Source organism: Rutilus rutilus (assembly GCF_951802725.1).
Source record: "Rutilus rutilus genome assembly, chromosome: 4".
Lineage (NCBI taxonomy): Eukaryota > Metazoa > Chordata > Actinopteri > Cypriniformes > Leuciscidae > Rutilus > Rutilus rutilus.
This window is the reverse complement of record NC_140212.1, coordinates 7,048,527-7,067,313: the sequence shown is the minus strand read 5'-3', so window position 1 is coordinate 7,067,313 and position 18,787 is coordinate 7,048,527. Positions and strand designations below refer to the sequence as shown.

Genomic DNA, 18,787 nt, shown 5'->3' with positions numbered 1-18,787 from the left:
AAGACTGAATATTTCTCTCTCTAACAACAATTTATTATTAATATTATTACTATTAGGCTACACGTTATTACACTGGGTTTGCCTTAAAAGTACAAATTACTGTACATGCTGCAAATTAAACGCATCCAGTACATCACGTGATGCGTCTACCTGCTTCGTCTCCCAGCAGATAAACATCACGTGATGTGGTGGATGCGTTTAATATCGTGACGTCACTCGCGCCATACTCACCTGCACACCTTTGACTGCCGTTACTAGCTTTAGAGGATTCACTAAATAAGCGTAACGGGTTCAAAGCTGGGTAAGAGTTAAGACAACATTTGTTTTAAAGCGATTTCAACACTTTATTTGAACTGAATAGATTAAACTAGATTCTAGGGATGGAGAAATGAAGCCTCTTGAATCCTTTGAAGCTTTTCTCTGATTGTTTCGGAAAAAGATTCGAAGCATCAGGGCAGGCTTCAGGCTTGTTCAACTTGAAAACAACACGCGCTCTGATATCAGTACTAGGTCCTAAATGTTTATCAAATAATGTCAGTCATAACGCGAGGATATGATGCGTCTCAATAAGCTCCCAAGTTAAGTCAGGGCACTGAAACGTTCGGTCCCTAAAACTAAATAGTCCCACAATGCACATTGCACCGTGAAAGTGAAAACCAGTGTGCATCGATGCGTTCTCTTAATGGAAGTTCTTAAGCGAGAAACCTAAATAACGTGAGCAACTCACTACCTTTATTTGACTGTCTATGCTCACTACTCATAAATAAAACGTGTTCGACTTGAAGCGCGCGGCCTGCGCAGCTGATCGGTGTATGACATCATCTTCTGTTAATTTACTAGCGGTTTGCTTATAGCTGCTAGACCTTATATGCGCCAGAGAAACAAGCACGCAGCTATCTTTAGACATTTTTCTTTAAACTTCTGTTTAGCAGCACAAGCTCTGTATATTTATATGGTCGATACATTTCTATGCTGTCGAATATTAATCGACCATTTCAACGGCTATTTGTAGACGTAATGAAGTGAGGTCTTTGGTGAAGTGGATTTACTTATTGAAGAGTTAAAGAAAGTTCAACTCCCTAGCAGGTAATAAATATAATCGAACTAACATTTATAATTTATTTGTTAGGGCTGGAATGTTGCTCGTATATGTAACCAGCAAAGTATTTATCATAATGTAGGCTACTTTAAATAAAATTAAATATATAATTAGAGATATCAGGTCTGCTGTTGTTCATAAATACCAGAAGTGATGTGTTGTACAATGAGAATGTCATGTCGCTGCAAATCATCAGTCATCAGTGTCCAAATGTGTAGTGATCCAGGGTCCTTACTGTCCTTAACAGTGCATGCCCGAATTCATTTACACAGATGTAAACCCTTGTACTGCACTCCAATGAAAATGTATCTTTTTTTTTTTTTTTTTTTTTTTTTTTTATATGAGGGACCATAATGGCAGTTCTGACTCACTTTCCCTATGCAAGATAAAATATATAAAAAAAAATTAATAACATAATACTCCCCAGATGTGTCAGGTGTATGTTTTTTTAGTTTTTTGTTTAGTGTTTCTTTTGCCATATTTAAATTGCTGTGAAGTCATGACTGCATTTCAGATTCTATGGATGTACCACTACACACTTGCAGACTGCTGATATGGTTCTTTCGTGACTTGTTATTTAGCTATGTTTAGCGTTGAAAAATCATGCTCACACTAACTTGTTTTTTGTTTCGTTTTTTATGAAAAGACCAATTTAAAGCACTTGACAACTATTTTTTCTTTTTGTGTTCATTTCTTATTGAAACTTTTCTTCAGATCAGAAAGCAATTAATGTTCCTCACAGTGTCTCCTAATGTTCCTCATAGTCTCCCGTCAGTGCTGAATTCTCTGGATCCAGGGGCAAAACTGTTTCATCAGGATTGAGCATCACTCATCAGGTACATTTTGGATTCTTTACTGTGACTCGGTTCTGACTCGATGCCCTATGCAATAAAAAGAGGGGTTATTTCCCCCTTTGTTTGGATGTTAAGAACATTATACTTCCCTAGATGTGTCTGGTGGTGGTGGTATTGATTTCTTTTAGAATGCAACTTTTGATATGTAAATACAGTCATAACGACAGCACTTGTCATGTTTTGTACCACCGCATACTAATCTCAAAGAAAAGTCCAGAATCCTCTGTTTCTGTTGTTTCTGAGATCAGCCGCAGTTTTTGTTTTCATCTTGCATTTATTTCAGCGGTCAGTTTGACTTAGAGAGAATATTGAGTCTTGGTATCAACAAGGAGGACAAGCGAAATGCAACAACACAGATGATAAAATGATTGCAGAATGATGTTTTAGTAGTTTAGTCACTGTTTTGTAAAATGTGACTCCTGCACCATGTCAAATCTCCTCTCTTTTATTAGGGGTTCAAGCACGTAGTGCTGAAACCCTATTGTAATTGTAAAAAATGTAATTGGGCTCAAGTGTCTTATATCATTGGAATCCTTGGCTCAAGACAGACAAAAATACATGTCCTCGGTTTTGATCGTCGCTCAGGCGAGTATTTTGGATTTTTTGAAAAACATACTTTTGTGATTGTCAGTAATTATAAAAAAAAAAGTAAAAATCTCGATTCACGGTCTCAAAACGTTTGAAGTGGGCGGAGCCACTTTTACTAAAATGGCTATAACTCGTGAACAAAATGAGATATTTTCACCAAACTCGAAACACCTGTGTACAGGCAAAAAAATGTGTCGATTAGATTCTTTGTGGCACTATAACATGAAAAACATGAAAATGTCTATAACCACCTTGAAAATTGGCGTGCAGTGTCTTTGTCTAAGGTGCCATGATTGTATTTGAGGACATTGGTGCATCTAAAAAAACATGGCCGCCATTGGCCAATGAAGTTTGAGCACCTATATTAGACAAGATTAACGGAGGCCGATCGGAACGAAACTCGGAGGGCATGTTTAACTCATACTTTTATTCACATTTTCACTTTCAGCTTTCTACCCACAATCCTTTTCAGAAAAAAGTAGTCATGCTGTATACATTAGTACTGTTCAAACAATAATCATTTTATGAATTGGATTTATTCAGAACATCTGGAGCACAATTTTATTGATAATTGTAAAAAAATGACACTTGCATATTTGCAGTAATCATTTTTATTCTTAAATTTGTTGGTCAATAATGACATTATCTTTCCATCTTGTGTTTATTTCAGATTTAAGTGTATTTGCATTTGGAGGGATTTGTGAGAGTCTCAGCATTGCACTTTGGCACAATACTTGTACATCCAGCGCCGGTCTCTGAAAAAACATTCAGACAAATTCCTTTAAGTATTGGAATATGCAGTTTCACACATCATATTTCCATCACCCTTTACACCGTCTACTTAAAACCTTTATCAATATTCAAATTAACCGAATTTTTAAGAGAGGAAAAAAGAGAAGGTTTTATTCTCTCTGAAAATATTATGTCTGCTTCTTGAATTATGAAACTATTCATCTTGATTGTGCAGCTGTCTGAAATCCTTAATTCTGATTGGTCAATCATGGCATTCTGCACTATATAATGACCACAGTCATTTCAATTGACCATGCCCTTGTATTTATTTGATAAGCAGCCTCATAATACTCAGCTGTACTTACTCGTGTTTATTTTCGTGGTAGCTTTGAGCACCCACCAGGTAGTTTTGGTTTGGCACGGTCCAGTGAAAGGCCTCATCAAACCAGTTCACATAAGTAGTCCACTCGCAGTTAGCAGTACAGTGGCCGTTACTTCTACAGCAGTGAAACTGCCACCTGTGTGGAAAAAATGGTAATGACGTCAGCTCAGGAGAACTCGTGCAAAAAGTCAAAACCAGTCCAAAATCAGAGCTCACCGTCTGTCCTCGTGCTTGTTGTTGTGGTAGCTGCTCATTCCTGCAATGATGTGGTGTGGTGGACACTCAAAGTTTAGCACTTGGTCAAAATCATTGGCGTAAGGTGACAAGAAACAGTCTGAAGCAGAGTTAAAGGTGTCTTTACAGCCAAACTCCCACAACCTGTCCTCGTGGTGATTATGATGTTGGCTTCGATTTCATTAGGAAACAGTGATGGAACAGAAACGGAAACAGTGAGGGACAAGTTAATTATAACTTGATTGTTCTGATTATAAATAAGTAGGCTACTAAAGTATTGTATTTCATTATGACAATGTTACTATTAAAATGAAATATTGACTCTTATTCCTTTCCAAACCAAATATGATACTTTTAATCCTTAGAGTTTAATGTTCTGCCCACTTTTTCTGGGGTTACAAGCTAAATAAATTATACATAAATTATATTTTATGGCCAATAACATCCATAATTTTAGTGTAAACTGCGTTTGGGCAAAACTATATTCATGAATCTGTATTTTTTTGGACCACAGTGGCCCATGATATTTTGACTTTTAATTTAGTAATATTTTGACACAGATCTATACCTATTCCGAAGTACAATCTGCTTTCTACTCACCTCTTGATGTATGATATCGACTTTCCTGGGGGGCACTTAAAATTTAGAGGCTGATCATAGCTGTTTTCCCAGAGTAACTCTGTAGAGATTGATTCAGACCAAACACTTAACAACAAGCTAATCTATTGATTTATAAAAACAAACAGTCTTTCTTAAAGTTTCTCACCTTGTCCATTGGCCAAGAGACCCGTCAGCAGTAGAAGTAAAGCCGATCTCCTCATGATGTTGTCAAATTACAAGACAACTTAAGACAAACCTACAGCTTTTATAAAGACCCCAGGACTTTTGGTCACATACGTAATGTAAGATCAGTTTGTTACTTAACAAGTGGGATCCAGTCATGTTTGAACAGGTGGGTCTGATTTGACCTTTTTAGGGTGATTTCTCAGGAACAGACCTGCTGTCCTTAAAAAATAATCTTTACCTTACTTAGCAGAAATTTTTAGTTTTTTATTTGCCAGCACCTGTCATCCTTGAGAGCCAGTATAAAAGCGCAGAAAGTAAGTCTTTAAAAAAGGATCACCATTTAATTTTGAGTTTTACATATATAAAACACAAACCTCAAGTTCAAGTTTATTTCGTGAGTACATGGCCACTTGCCCCATTGTTCCACAGAATCACAATAGCATGGCAGATGCTCTTTTCTTCATTCCATGGTAAATATACAGTGCCAATCTCCATGCATACTCCGAATCACAAACATGTGACACATTAGTACAAACATTACTAACAAGAGCAAGGTCACCCAAATATTTCTTACACAGATCCACATATAAGGAACAATCATACAACAAATGCTTCTCGTCTTCTATCACAAGAAAGATTTATTCAGAGTTAAAGGGATACTCCACTTTTTTCGGAAATATGCTCATTTTACATCTCCCCCAGAGTTAAACAGTTGAGTTTTACCGTTTTAGAATCCATTCAGCCGAACTCCGGGTCTGACGGTACCACTTTTAGCATAGCTTAGCACAGATCATTGATTCTGATGAGTCCAGTAGCATTTCTTTCAAAATGACCAAAGAGTTTCAATATTTTTCCTATTTAAAACTTGACTCTTCTGTAGTTAAACCGTGTACTAAGATCGACGGAAAATGAAAAGTTGCGATTTTCTAAGCCTATATGACTAGGAACTACTCTCATTCCGGCGTAATAATCAAGGAACTGTGCGGCCGTACCATGGGTGCAGCAGGCGTAATGATATGACGCAGCGCCTGAAAATAGGTCTAATAGGTTAGACAAACTTAGTCCCGGTCACGTTGGAAGAAGTTACCGAGCTGGGGACTATTTTCAGCCGCACAGTTCCTTGATTATTACGCTGGAATGAGAGTAGTTCCTAGCCATATAGGCTTAGAAAATCGCAACTTTTCATTTTCCGTCGATCTTAGTACACGGTTTAACTACAGAAGAGTCAAGTTTTAAATAGGAAAAATATTGAAACTCTTTGGTCATTTTGAAAGAAATGCTACTGGACTCATCAGAATCAATGATCTGTGCTAAGCTATGCTAAAAGTGGTACCGTCAGACCCGGAGTTCGGCTGAATGGATTCTAAAACGGTAAAACTCAACTGTTTAACTCTGGGGGAGATGTAAAATGAGCATATTTCCGAAAAAAGTGGAGTATCCCTTTAACTTATAGTTAAAGATTCTCTCTGCCACTGGAGTATTACTCCATCTGCCTGTTTCTATAGCTAAATGATGACCTGAGCATCTGAACAGGAACAGTGATCGTACCAGCTGTTTGTTATACAGATGCAATGTAGGTGCAAGGACTTGCATTGTGAATATTTATTCAACTTTTTTTTATTCTAGAACTGATGTGTACCATGCATTGTGCTTTTTCTCTCAATCACTGATTCAGAATAGATGACTTTGAAATACACTTGAGCCTCCCAGACATTTGAAAAACCATAAAAATGCAACAGAACTCTAATGCAGGAAACCCATGTTTTATATCTAATTGAAAAGCATGTTATAACATTTTCTTGGATATAAGACCTAGAATACAAATCTACTTAGATCGCCCAAAAGAGCTAAATTGCTCACACTTGCTACTGATACACAGTAGTTTTTATACAAAAAGATAACTGAATATTTTCAATACACTCCACTGGCTCAAAGACCCATATCTCAGATCCATAATACAATATGGGTGCAACCATGTGGTCGAACAAATACAAAGCTTGGTTACAGCTAAAACACAAACCTCGCTGCCATTTCTGCTCCAAAATATCAGGTCAAATTAAACTTATGTTATTGAAACTAGTTCAGCCAAAGTGACTTGCATAACTGTGTTGATTTGTTCATTTTGATCAGCCAGTATTAGGACATTTAATCATCTGTGGAAAATATTTACATTATCCGCCTTTAGCAGCAAACATAGATAAGCAGAGCTCTGTTAAATATTACGCTTTTATATAAGCAGAAGTTTTGTATTGGATGTTTGATTTAAATACTAAACTTATGTATGTTTCCTCAGGAAAGGCTAAGGGTTGTTGCACTGAGAGAAGATATATTACCTCACATTATTTATTGAAAAATAATCAAGTAATCAGTTTTGTTAATAACAAATAATGAGACATTCATTAAGATGGATTTATTCATTAATAAAAGAAGTGTGGTGTTAAATGTGCTAATCATGGCATTCTGTGTGAACTATTGCATTAATAAGTTAAATAAGTGATCGGTAAAGTAAATATATTGTCTACTAGTACACTGTACACTGAAAAGACTAGCACTCAAATACAATGTTTTTGGGGTGCTTTTGGTTGCAGGTAAAATGGATTTTGCACATTCAAAGCGTTTAAGAAAGATAATTCACACAACCTTTTGAGCTGAGCAACATTGTGACAAACTCACTAACATTTACTTACAAAGTCATACAGTTTACATTCATTCCATTTTATGCTCTCTCTCTCTCTCTGTATCTCTCTCTCTCTCACACATTTATGCATATCAATGACATGAGATATGTGTAGTATGTGTATCTGCGATATCTCTCAGAGGGATGTTTCTTTAGGGTCTCTGATCTCTGTGACGGGTGGCTGGAATGATAGGATCTCTGTAAAAGTGTGACCTGCAAAGTGAGAGACAGAAACGACAATGAATCAGAACTAAGAATCGAGTTCTGGTTTTATCTCACACCTCTCCCAGCTAACAACCATATGTTCTAAATATGTTTTGGTAATGTTCCCGTTCAGTTATGAAAATGTTATTTCTGAATGTTCTCTAAACGTTCAAAACTGTAAAACAAACACTGTAAAACAAAAAATAAAAAAATAAAATGTTTTTTCTTGATTATGCGAACGTTAAGGGAACATTCCAATTTATAATTTTGCAAACATAGGAATGTTACTTTTGAATCTTCTCTAAACATTCTGAAACAAGTAGTTACACTTAAAAAGTGTAAGACAACTATCCAACCCCAAAAAAAAAACATTCCATGAACAATGAATAAATGACATTTTTGTGATAACATTTTGAGAACATTATTAATGATCAGGTAACTTAAAAAAAAACATTCTATTAACGTTACTGGAAGAACGTTTGTTTATAACTTTGAGAGATGACTTAGCTGGGATTATTTTTCCTTAACCTCAACGCAAAGAAATGGAACCTAGCAATTCTCTTATTTTAGTTATTAACTGTCAAGATCTCATACGTTTCCATTGCTCCAGAGGCAGTTCTGTGTTGTCCATGGAGTGGTCATACGGCATTGCCTCCGTCTCTTCCTCGGGTTCTCTGAACTCAGTAAACAGGGGGAGCTCAAGCGCCTCTGCAGCACTCACACGTTTCTCTGGATCCAGAACAAGCATCTGCTCCAGAGCACTCACCGCTGAAATACACACACATTAGACAAATAACTCTTAGATAAACCTTACAATTCACCCATAAGACTAGCTATGTTTCCATAGAATGGTCAAACCAACATTTGAGATGCTGTGCCATGAAATTGGTCCACTGGTTAGTCACAACCATAGTTGAGGCAAAGTCAAGTACGTTTTTTGTGTGTGTATTTTGAGGGATTTATTCGGTAAATGTATTTCCATTGTAGTTAATGCACGTCTTCTTATCAGATACAACAACTGTCTGCCTCAACTGTGTGCATATTCTAAAAAATGTGCAAAAAAACAACAACTGTGTAGTGTTTTTTTAATGCGATGTCCCAAAATGCGCACAAAAAAGGGTAGATGGAAAGCAAGGGAATTAAATAGCTTACCCTCTGTGCTGGCTTTGAAGAAAAAAGTGTTTAAGTCTTTCTTTGGTACTTTAGGGAGACCTCTGATGTAGTTTTTGGCCTGTATGGATGGATTCAAAAAACAAGCATCGATTGTGCATTTCCATGTGTAAATGTATGTAAAGTAGTGTTTCTTTTGATCTGTAATACACTCACATCTTGGCTTTGTAGCTTCATTATGAAATCTGGTGCTGGCGTTCCTGTGATTTTCATGATCTCTCTTAGCTGGTCCAAGTCTACAAGTCTATGTCAAGGATACAGCGAAAGAATAGAGACAGTAGAAGCCCTTTTCTGCTGTTAAACCTGTGTAATCTCTATTGTGGATAGAAGTAAAGCATTTTGGGTGAAAGCTATGTCAATTCAGTTGTTTGTAAATGGAAAAAATGTGCTGTGAAAAAACATCATTTTTCCATTAAGTTAAAGCATTCGGCTAATCATCAAAACACTAGCACATGTGACAGCAGAAATTGTTTCAGTTACATAATGAGGAAAAAGATACGGTCATTTCCTTTAAAAAGTGGCCTTCCAAGCAACATCTCCGCCATGATGCAGCCCACTGACCAGATATCAACTAAAACAGAAAAAAATGTTTGATCACATCAGTCAATAAAAGTATGTACATCTCTTATCAATAATGAACGGGTGTTGCGTCCAAAATCTGACATTTATTTTGTCACACACTGTTTTTCGCCTACTATATAGTAGGGAAGTATGCGATTTTGGATGCAGCCCAGGACTCTAGTGTGCCATTGTGATGACCTACAGTGCCATCTAGTGGTTAGGGATGTAATAACTACACCTGTTTGTGAGTAGTGCATCCAGTTGAGGATAACCTCAGGAGCTCTGTACCAACGAGTGACCACATAACCCGTCATTTCTGAATCTGCCTGACGTGCGAGTCCAAAGTCCAGGATCTGAACACATTTTTTTTTTTACACATTTCAAGATTTTTGAGGGGACCAATATTTGTAATCTTACATTAAAAACTGAGGAAAGTTAATGTAGACATTCTTCATTTATATTGCACCATAGACTGAGTTGGTTTAATACCTTCAGCTCACAGTCCTGGTTCACTGCCAGATTTCCTGGTTTGAGATCCTGAGGAGCGACAACCAAAGTACACATTTACAAAAAACACAAGACTAACAATACATCTAATAAGAAAATAAATAGCTCCTATTTAGTACATATAAAGAAACATCAATACACGCCTCCATACATTTTCTCAGAGAGGAGAAAAGAGAAGGGATGGACAGAGGATGAAAGAATGTCAGGGTTGAATGAAGTGGTCACCCAACCCCCTCTGTGCATCTTATTAAACTCTCAGAGGTCACATACCCTGTGAATGATCCCGGCTGAATGAATATACTGTGGGAAAAGACCAAGACAGAGAGATTTATAGTTACCTCAAAACTATAAAGAAGCACAGAGTGTTTCACAAATGTGATTGTGTGTATGTCTGTGTCTAACCTTGAGACCCCTCAGTATCTGATAGACCAGAAACTGCACCCTGTCCTCGGATAGTCTCTCCATTTTCATCAGCTTTCCCAGATCAGTTCCCATAAATGGCATCACCAGGTAACTGAGAGAAAATAGGCATTACCTGCTGTTCCACTGTTGGTCTGTAATGACTGAACTGTATAAGTACTTTAATAAACGTTTGCTAATGATCTATAGTTATTATTGTTAATGGTGCACTTTTATAAAAAAGGTAAAAAAGCTGTCACTGGGATGGTACCCTTTAAAAAGGTTCTAATATGTACCATTTAGGTACTAATATGTACTTTTGGTACCAATACCTTTGAGGTGCACTCTTTAGGCACAAAGGTGTACCTTTTTAAAGCGTACCGCCCCAGAGACAACTTTTGTACCTTTTTTTTTTATTCTGAGTGTAGTGTAAAAATCTAGTACATTTATAATGTCTACTTAAGAGCTTAAAGAATTTGACTCACAAATCCTGAAATCTGTCCAACAAGATTTCCGAGGTAAAGACATCCAGAAGCCCAATAACCTGTACAGTTGGTTAGAATTCGATATTAGGGAGCATGAACACCGTAACAAAGTGACTTCTCATAGAGATAGAGGCAAAAACAGGGGTAAGGAAAATAGTTAACCTACATTCTCATGTTTCATGTGCTTGAGGAGTCGTAGCTCTCTGTAAGCGCGTTTGGCGAACAGTCTGGACTGGAACGGCCGGTGGAGTTTCTTGATGGCCACACGCACTCCTGTCTTACGGTCAATGGCGGAACTTTGGATAGATTGAAAGGAGTAAGATCAGTCCTTGACACATGTTTACATAAGATTACTGTGGCGTTAAAGTGCAGTGAAGTAGACTCCATCCATGGACATTATGTGGTCATTTTTCTACGTCTACGTCTGGACCCTAAAATGTGGTCAGCAAAGAGGTTGTGGACTGAGTGTAGTGCGCAACAGGTTCATTACTCAATCTGAAACTTGAGCAACTTGGACAAGTGAAGAATCTATTAAAGTGGAGAGCCTTCTGAAGACCAACACAATGTCTTTAATTCGGCAACTTCTGCTTGTTAAACGCAGACAATGGCATCAGCAGGGAGGCTTTGTTACGCGACCTCTTGTCTTGCAAAGAGAGAAAAGTTTATAGAGGTTTCACAGTTTCGACCAGATAAGCCATGAGGCCAGGAAAATGAAGAAAACGGTTGGAATTGTATGACATAATTAAAAAAACAAGGCCAATTTATCAGCTTTCGTTCATTGCACAGCTTCCCTTATACATATCCTCTTTTCTAATGAAGTTACAGAGTTAGTACTGCATTCTTTCAGCATGTGAAGTCATTTTAACAGCCTATAATTAAACAAAAACGCTTGATTTATGGGGAGTTTAGGGGCTCCAAATAAAAGTTTTGGGGGTGTTAAATCTATGCATTTTCATAAAACTTTCTGCAGCTACAAAAGTTAACTTTATACGCCGCTAGTCGGAGTGCAACATAAATTGCGTTCGCCTGAAGTAACCATAGCAACAATACGCCGCTCGAACGCATTCCTTTTAGTATATGGATATCATTTATGGATGTGTAAAATATCTGTAGAATATAGGCTAGGTTACCACAATCTTTATGAAAGCTTTATAGCGCAAGACGAATCTTTGCACTAAATTCCGAAAACTACAAAACAGAAATTCTTTTTAAAGCCGACCGCCTGACATGAATTGAATAATTACGACACTTTAAAGAATTATGAACTTTTAAATACTAACAATATACTTACCAGACCGTTCCGTATGCTCCGGTTCCTATCTGATTAAGATCTCTGTATCTCTCCGGCACGTCCCAAACGGTTCTGTTAATGTCCTGGCGATAAAATCCTGCCCTGGTTCGCAGTGACATTCTCAGAGGTTGTAACTTGAAAGTATATCTTTCTGCCCCCTTTACGTTCTCATTTTTAACCGAGAATTTTGATTTAAGAAGCTCTCACAGAAGAGCGCAAACGGAACGCAACTTGGTAGAGCAGTGGCAGATTTGGGGGCGGTTCAAAGTTTCCACAATTACGCAGTGGAGACACGCTGAATCCACACTAGAACATGGTAAAGCTGCTTTTTCGGCATTCATATTTGTAAAAGAGGTTTAACGGACTCCCTTTAGTTTTAAAATAACCAACACGGAGATGGGTTTCGGGAAAAGAGTTCGTTTTTATTAAGAGAGTTGGGTGAGGGGCAGGACATGCTGGTGGGACTTTTCGGACTCACAATGGGAGAAAGACACATCCAGTCCCACTGAAACCGTTGAAGGCAGTAACTTTGTTTAAAAGGCATATGAGACCAAGAGGAGGGTAGGGATATTAAGGGCAAAGTGCTAATAGGATCAGAACATCTGAACAACATTACAAAAGTGACACTTTTGTACCAAGTAGTAGGCCTAGCTGTATTACTAATTATAAGAACTGTGTACTAATACACTGTTCTGTGCTGAAGGCAGGGTAGTTGTTGACTAATGGTCATTTGCACAAAAATGTAAATGCGAGAATCCACACCCATTTCACCCATTTAACTTCAGATGATGGTAACTAGTTTCATGACATCAACGTTACGTTGTCATTCAGGATCTTCCGAAACATGTTGAGAACACATTGAGAAATAAGTGTGACGCCAATCGCCAACTTGTTTTACCACTTCCTGAAATACAGTTTCCTATTTTCAAATAAACAAGACACATTCATTCTGAGTAAACATCTGCTGCGTTTACCCAAATGCTTTTCAAATATTGTGTAATTAATTTTAGTAGACAGAAAAAGAAAAAGAAAATGTCCAGAAGACTGACTTAAAATTGTTTTCTCAAAAAATTTTTTTTTTATTAGGCTATATTATATTATATAAATTATATTTTTATTTTGGCCTACATAAAGAGCTGTTGACCCTGGTCATTTCAAACTTTTTTGTAATTATTTTCATAAATAAATTATTATATTTAAAAATTCCTGAATTTGTATAAATATTTTACATACAAAACTATATATATATTCATGGTTTTTTTTTTTTTTTTACTTTAGAAATGTGTTTTTTTGAGCGCACTGTTTTCATGACAATCAAGCACATTTCTCTCAGTTCCCAATATGATAATGTCACAAATGCAAAAATAAATAAATACATAAAAATCTTTAATGATCCTAGAAATAATGTTCTTTATGCAAATTGTATTACTTCTATCTTTTTCATTTTGGGATGAAATATGACCCCTTGACAGTTCTTGGCGAGTTTTGTGAGACTGACCCAAACATACAGTATATGAATACAGTATTGACAACTGACTTGTGGAAGCCTATTATATATTACCATAAATGGCATGAAACTGCCTACTGGCCCTTTAAAAAACTTGAGAATAGACAAACAGTTTGTTTGTACAGCATATATTAATTGTTTTTTTAAACAAAACAACTCATTAATATTTTTACCTAACATGTAAATCAGTGCGAAAACACATGATGCGTTTGAGGTATGTTATATTCAAATAGCCTTGCAAATGCAAAATGAGTTAAGACAGATTGTGTAACTGATTTGATTTTATGCAGAGACTTTTGTACAATGATGCATATATAAACTTTTTAAGACACACATCCCACTCCGTCCAATATTGTAAACATATTTTTCTCCAGTGTGGCCTTCTCCTCCTTCTGCTTAATTTATTTTGGTCTTGTACGAAAGACACCATACCCTGCTTTCACCTAGACACCTGTCTCACATCAAATATAAAAAACACTCAAAACTCACAACTCTGCACACACACACACACACACAACATGCACCTTGTAATATTAATACTTTTTTTTTATGTTCCAACAATACCAGTCATGTTTTGCTCTTAATTAAATGGGTGTATGAACACACACCCACATACAAGAAGGGCGTCATGCCTTGGAAATACATTGTCATTGTCTCTGGTTGGACTGCAGTCTGTTCATATGTCCATCTATAGTTGGTATGTTTGAAGGACGGACAGTGGCGAGGTTGGTATCTTCCTGGATTGTAGTTCCGCTCAGTTTTATTGTTCAACCTGAAGACTTTCAGTTTTTTTGGGAGGATCTTTGAAATTGTTTACTTCTTCAAACACCAGCTCTGTGGAGGGAGAAAAAGACACTGAATTCCATTGACACTGTACAGCTCTAAAATTTAAGTTAAAACGTGACAATTAAAAAAAAAATGTGTTGATTGTAGATTACAATGTGTCAATTTCAGCAGATCATGTTTACATTGATTTTCTGAATGAACAAATCGTTCAGCGTGGCGGTGTTTAGTGTAACAACATGTAATATAAGACTCCCTCTCACCCTTCCACTCCTCCAGTGTGCGATCCTTGCTCTCAGGGGTCTGATCGTACGGAGGTGCCTCCGGTTCATCTTCAGGATCGTGGTATTGGGAAAAGTATGGATGGCACAGTGCTTCACTGGCTGAGATCCTCCCGTCACAGTCTAATACCAGCATTTTTTTCAGCAGATCAACCGCTAAAGGGGTAAAACAATTAGAACTTACTAATTCACGTCTTTGATAACATTTTATTTTAAGGTGACGTAATTACACGTTACTAAATGTACTTACTATAGTAATAACAGTAACTAACCCTTAACCAAACCCTAACCATAACTGCAACTCTATAGTAAGTACATGCACTTAATTAATATTACTCAGTACTTATTTGAGTAAGTACAATGTTACTACGTCACCTTCAAATAAAGTGTAACCACTTTATTACAGACTCGATCGTAAAATAACGTGTTAGTCTCACCCAGTGGATTTGCCCCCCTAAATATCTTCCCCAGGTCCTGCTGGGGCATGTGCGGAAGAGACTGGATGTACTTCTGAGCCTGGATGCATAATACAAAAAAAATCAAGAGGTTAAACTCTGCTTTGAATTTCAGTTCATCTATCATCCATCAAGAACATGAATGCATTTTTAGTATTTATAAATGAAACCAATAACCGAACGATTGGTCACTTCTCACATGTTCGGAGGAAATCTTCTTCAAAACGTCAGCTGTGGGAGTGCCTACCATCTCCATGATTCTCTTTAACTGATCAATATCTGAAGAAATTATGTTAAAGATTATACAGATCAGCATCATATCCTGATTTAGATCCACCTAGATGTATTTGTATGAATGCATTGGACGTTAACAGTGAAACCAGGCCTAAAAAAATCTTCATCCCAAGTTTCAACTGAAAGTGAAGTCTGGAATAGAAACTGGATTTCTAGTTCCTTACAGTCAGCTTATAATGTAATTTTAACCACTTAGGCTGCGCTTTCCTCACCTGCCTTACAGGAAGCAAGACTCACTCAAAAACCACACGCATACACACTAAGAGACGGTTTAAGTGGCTCTCATGAACGAAGGATACAATCGTTGCCAGGAAACAAAACCTTCCCCTTCAGAAGTTCACCCATGATGCATCCAACAGACCAGATATCCACTGTAAAACAGATATGACCGTACTTAATCAACCAGTTGCACAGAACATAAAGACAGATCTATCTATCTATCTATCTAGCTAGCTAGCTAGCTAGCACTTGAGATTGAAGGGTTTTTAGGTTAAGCCCGTTTTACCTGTCTGGTTGTAATGCATCCAGTTGAGCATGATCTCAGGTGCTCTATACCAGCGAGTCGCCACGTAACCCGTCATTTCGTCATCTGTCTGCCTGGCTAATCCAAAATCCAGGATCTAAAAGTTGATTAAAATAAATTAGAACCAGGGAAATGCATTGTGGTAATGCAGGAGCATGGTGCTTGTAGACTGAAAAGGCATCAAAAGAGGAGTTTTTCTCACCCTGAGTTCACAATCTTCATTCACCGCTACATTGCTGGGCTTTAAGTCCTGCAGACATGCATACAAATTACAATTGTGACATTGCATATTGTTAAAATATGAATTATGCCATTGCACGTTGTATGGCATAATTTTTTGTAAAGACTCCAGCGGCCTGTAAAGTGGACGCTAAACAAAAACTGTGGAGGAGTAAAGGAAAAGTACTCACTCTGTGGATCAGGCCAGCTGAATGGATGTACTGTTTGTGAGGGGGGAAAAAAGTCAAGCCATGAGAAGATAGGACAGAGATAAAGAAAAAGTTTATGCTGCAATTCATAACTGATCATAACATCATCTTGCTTCAGTTTATATGTGTGTTTGTTGGAAAAAAAAGAATGCAAAATGTACTTGCCTTAAGGCCCCGGAGAAGCTGGTAGATGAGGAACTGTACGTGTTCATCTGACAGTCTTTGAAATTTGACAATGTTGTTGAGATCCGCTCCCATCAGGTTGGTCACAAGATAGCTAGAGAGACAGAGTCTTTTTAAATCGCTTGCAAATGCAAAAGAATATTGTTTGATAACTGGTCAGCTGCAAGTGCAGATGGTTTTAATCTAATCAAATAGGCCTTTTTAGCTCCACTGACATCTGATCGCTATTTTATGTGCTCTCAAATGCAGATAATTGTCACTGGGTAGACACTCACACCTCATTGAATTCTTCAAGAGAAGCTGCTGGGGTGAAAACATCCAGCAGTCCAATAACCTGGATGACAAGAGCATTTCACATGAGTGACACACCTGGCTCTAGACTTAAAGATGAATCTCAGAATGGTGTAGTTTGCAGGAATGAACATTTGGGATTTGTGTGCTCCCTTCTGCCCATGTGTTTGCATGTGTTTTCGGAGGACTTACATTCTCGTGCTTCATTTGTTTGAGCAGTCTCAGTTCTCTGTACGTTCTTCTGCTGTGGATGAGAGACTGAAAGGGTCTGGAGAGCTTCTTAACAGCCACTTTCTGACGAAGACGCACATCATATGCTGAGCTAGAGATTGAAAAAGAGTTAGACAATGATTTAATCAAATTTAGAACTAATGTTTTTGCTGAGACAATTGCCATGATAACAGGATTTTTGGTATGACAACATGACTTGTAATTTGACCTTTCATTCAAAATATTACTTCCTCATAGCAGAGGCCCTTATTAGGCTGGCTCTTTATGAAAGCACGCGTATGTTCTTTATTGAAACCACATGCTCTAGAGAAACATGTCGAACATGAGTGCAAGACTCAGAAGTAATTAATAAGTACATAGTAAAATGGACATTTGTCTCACCTTTCAGAGGCTCTAGAGTCATATCAGTTGAGACTGATTAGACATGCTAATTATTTTAATGTTTCAGAAGGGCAGCTGAGACATTAGGTGAAAGGGAAGCAAAAGTAATTGCGTCAGTGAATAAAGTAAAGAAATTCCTGCTGTAACTCAATATTTTTGAATGTACTTTAGTATATTAAATAAAATAAATCAAAACATCTGGCAGGTCTATAGAACTTGATGGAATTCTTCAATATTTATTAATCAAGATGCGAGATGCAGTCCCTGAGTTTTATATATACAAATTAATCATGCAATATGCGTATTTTATTTTATTTGATTATTTTAGTGCCACACTAAAGTCTTTTTTAAAAACAGAATCATGCATCTACAAATGAATCGTGCAATATAGGCTATGTATTTTTATTTCATTTCATTATTTTATTTTATGGCCACACTAAAGTCTCTGACTCTGTTAAAGACAAAAGCACCCAACCCCCATTTGGGACGCTCCCATCCCTTGATTCAACCCTTCCACACACCAGGTCTGCCCTGCCCCCTTCCTTTAAAATAAATCAGCTCTGCTGTGAAGAAGTCAAATAATCACACAATAGATAGAGGCTTAACGTGAACAATGCAAATTCACAGCTCATTTGAGTAAGAAAGCGTTAGTGTGTGTGACAGAGTTTCTTGGGGTATAAAATGACAGGTCTGAATATTGCACTGTTGGTTTTGCATGCTTTATTAAAGCACAATGGGACAAGGCTTATTATTAATAAAATACATAACAATAGCTTAATCAAGCCTCTCATGTCAGATGATACACTGAAATGTCTCTATAATCATATCCCCAGGCTGTTAGAAATAACTGTCGACATGGGATCCAATCAGCAACAATTAAATCCTCTGTGTAAATCCATTGTTAGTGTTGTGCATCTTTTAATACGATAATGAAATAATTAGGTCTCAGGTGGTCTCTGGATGTTGTGGGGCATCTGCATCACTGACAATGAAATGAGCTGCATCCCATCATTTTTCAGAGCTGGCAAATCTCCCAAACAAACGGGAAGAAAAACTGGTAATAGCTTCTGAAACAGGATGCCATGTGATGCCCTCAAGCAGTGTTCTCCTCTGCTATTTTTTTCTTCCAGATGCCTTTAGGTTTGGTATATTTGTTAGTTAGCTTGCATTTAACATTGTCAACCACAATGTCTTTCAGTACACTAATTTCAGCATCTGCCTGAAGCAAACAGGACCTGAAAGCCAGCAGCTTAAAAAAAACAAAAAAACAAACAGATGAAGCAACTATTTATGTGGTATATAGTCATTGCAAGTTTAGTAGAGACATTTTGCTGTGTATATATAGTATTCATAATTCGTCACCTTCCTAAAATAATTGCCTAAGTCATTTATTGACATAAGTCATCTGCTCATGATGCTGGCCACCTCTGGTAAAATCACCCACATCCTCAGTTGAACAGA

At 37.3% G+C, this 18,787-nt stretch overlaps 3 protein-coding genes and 1 long non-coding RNA gene across 4 annotated transcripts in view; 1 reads left to right on the top strand and 3 right to left on the bottom strand.

Annotated features, from left to right (window-relative positions):
* Positions 1-216: 216 nt before the first annotated feature.
* Positions 217-18,787, top strand: part of LOC311288902 — a 25,459-nt gene continuing 6,888 nt past the window's right edge. The window contains exons 1-2 of the long non-coding RNA XR_014627038.1: positions 217-301; positions 1,864-1,935. This is a non-coding gene — a long non-coding RNA (uncharacterized lncRNA). The remainder of the gene's footprint in view (positions 302-1,863; positions 1,936-18,787) is intronic.
* Positions 2,954-4,783, bottom strand: LOC311288688 (hemagglutinin/amebocyte aggregation factor). Its single transcript, XM_084406204.1, has 5 exons — positions 4,656-4,783; positions 4,490-4,568; positions 3,872-4,060; positions 3,639-3,791; positions 2,954-3,296 (listed from the first exon to the last, which is right to left on the bottom strand). Exons 1-5 carry the CDS (start codon positions 4,708-4,710, stop codon positions 3,251-3,253), a joined length of 522 nt encoding a protein of 173 aa, XP_084262330.1. The 5' UTR covers positions 4,711-4,783; the 3' UTR covers positions 2,954-3,250.
* On the bottom strand, positions 7,071-12,235 carry mapk12b (mitogen-activated protein kinase 12b). The gene is made up of 12 exons (XM_084406202.1): positions 11,970-12,235; positions 10,845-10,974; positions 10,679-10,737; positions 10,197-10,308; positions 10,065-10,094; positions 9,777-9,824; positions 9,526-9,640; positions 9,226-9,297; positions 8,883-8,962; positions 8,709-8,787; positions 8,151-8,324; positions 7,071-7,565 (listed from the first exon to the last, which is right to left on the bottom strand). The coding sequence occupies exons 1-12, from the start codon at positions 12,086-12,088 to the stop codon at positions 7,489-7,491; spliced, it is 1,095 nt and encodes a 364-aa protein (XP_084262328.1). The 5' UTR covers positions 12,089-12,235; the 3' UTR covers positions 7,071-7,488.
* The window catches only part of mapk11 (mitogen-activated protein kinase 11), a 7,069-nt gene continuing 1,870 nt past the window's right edge, over positions 13,589-18,787 (bottom strand). The window contains exons 2-12 of the mRNA XM_084406203.1: positions 16,907-17,036; positions 16,699-16,757; positions 16,406-16,517; positions 16,223-16,252; positions 16,015-16,062; positions 15,795-15,909; positions 15,589-15,660; positions 15,195-15,274; positions 14,978-15,056; positions 14,523-14,696; positions 13,589-14,310 (exon numbers count right to left, since the gene is read on the bottom strand). Coding sequence (XP_084262329.1) covers positions 14,237-14,310; positions 14,523-14,696; positions 14,978-15,056; positions 15,195-15,274; positions 15,589-15,660; positions 15,795-15,909; positions 16,015-16,062; positions 16,223-16,252; positions 16,406-16,517; positions 16,699-16,757; positions 16,907-17,036 — 973 coding nt within the window. The 3' untranslated portion in view covers positions 13,589-14,236. The remainder of the gene's footprint in view (positions 14,311-14,522; positions 14,697-14,977; positions 15,057-15,194; positions 15,275-15,588; positions 15,661-15,794; positions 15,910-16,014; positions 16,063-16,222; positions 16,253-16,405; positions 16,518-16,698; positions 16,758-16,906; positions 17,037-18,787) is intronic.

What these genes read in the sequence shown, in the direction of transcription:
- LOC311288688 (XM_084406204.1), bottom strand. Translation starts at nt 4,710, where the DNA reads ATGAGGAGATCGGCTTTACTTCTACTGCTGACGGGTCTCTTGGCCAAT. An exon ending in TCTCTTGGCCAATGGACAAG is followed by an intron (nt 4,569 to 4,655) that starts GTGAGAAACTTT and finishes CAATCTCTACAG; the next exon opens with AGTTACTCTGGGAAAACAGC. An exon ending in TCGATATCATACATCAAGAG is followed by an intron (nt 4,061 to 4,489) that starts GTGAGTAGAAAG and finishes ATGAAATCGAAG; the next exon opens with CCAACATCATAATCACCACG.
- mapk12b (XM_084406202.1), bottom strand. Translation starts at nt 12,088, where the DNA reads ATGTCACTGCGAACCAGGGCAGGATTTTATCGCCAGGACATTAACAGA. An exon ending in CAGCCGGGATCATTCACAGG is followed by an intron (nt 9,825 to 10,064) that starts GTATGTGACCTC and finishes GTCGCTCCTCAG; the next exon opens with GATCTCAAACCAGGAAATCT. An exon ending in ACCAGGACTGTGAGCTGAAG is followed by an intron (nt 9,641 to 9,776) that starts GTATTAAACCAA and finishes AAATGTGTTCAG; the next exon opens with ATCCTGGACTTTGGACTCGC.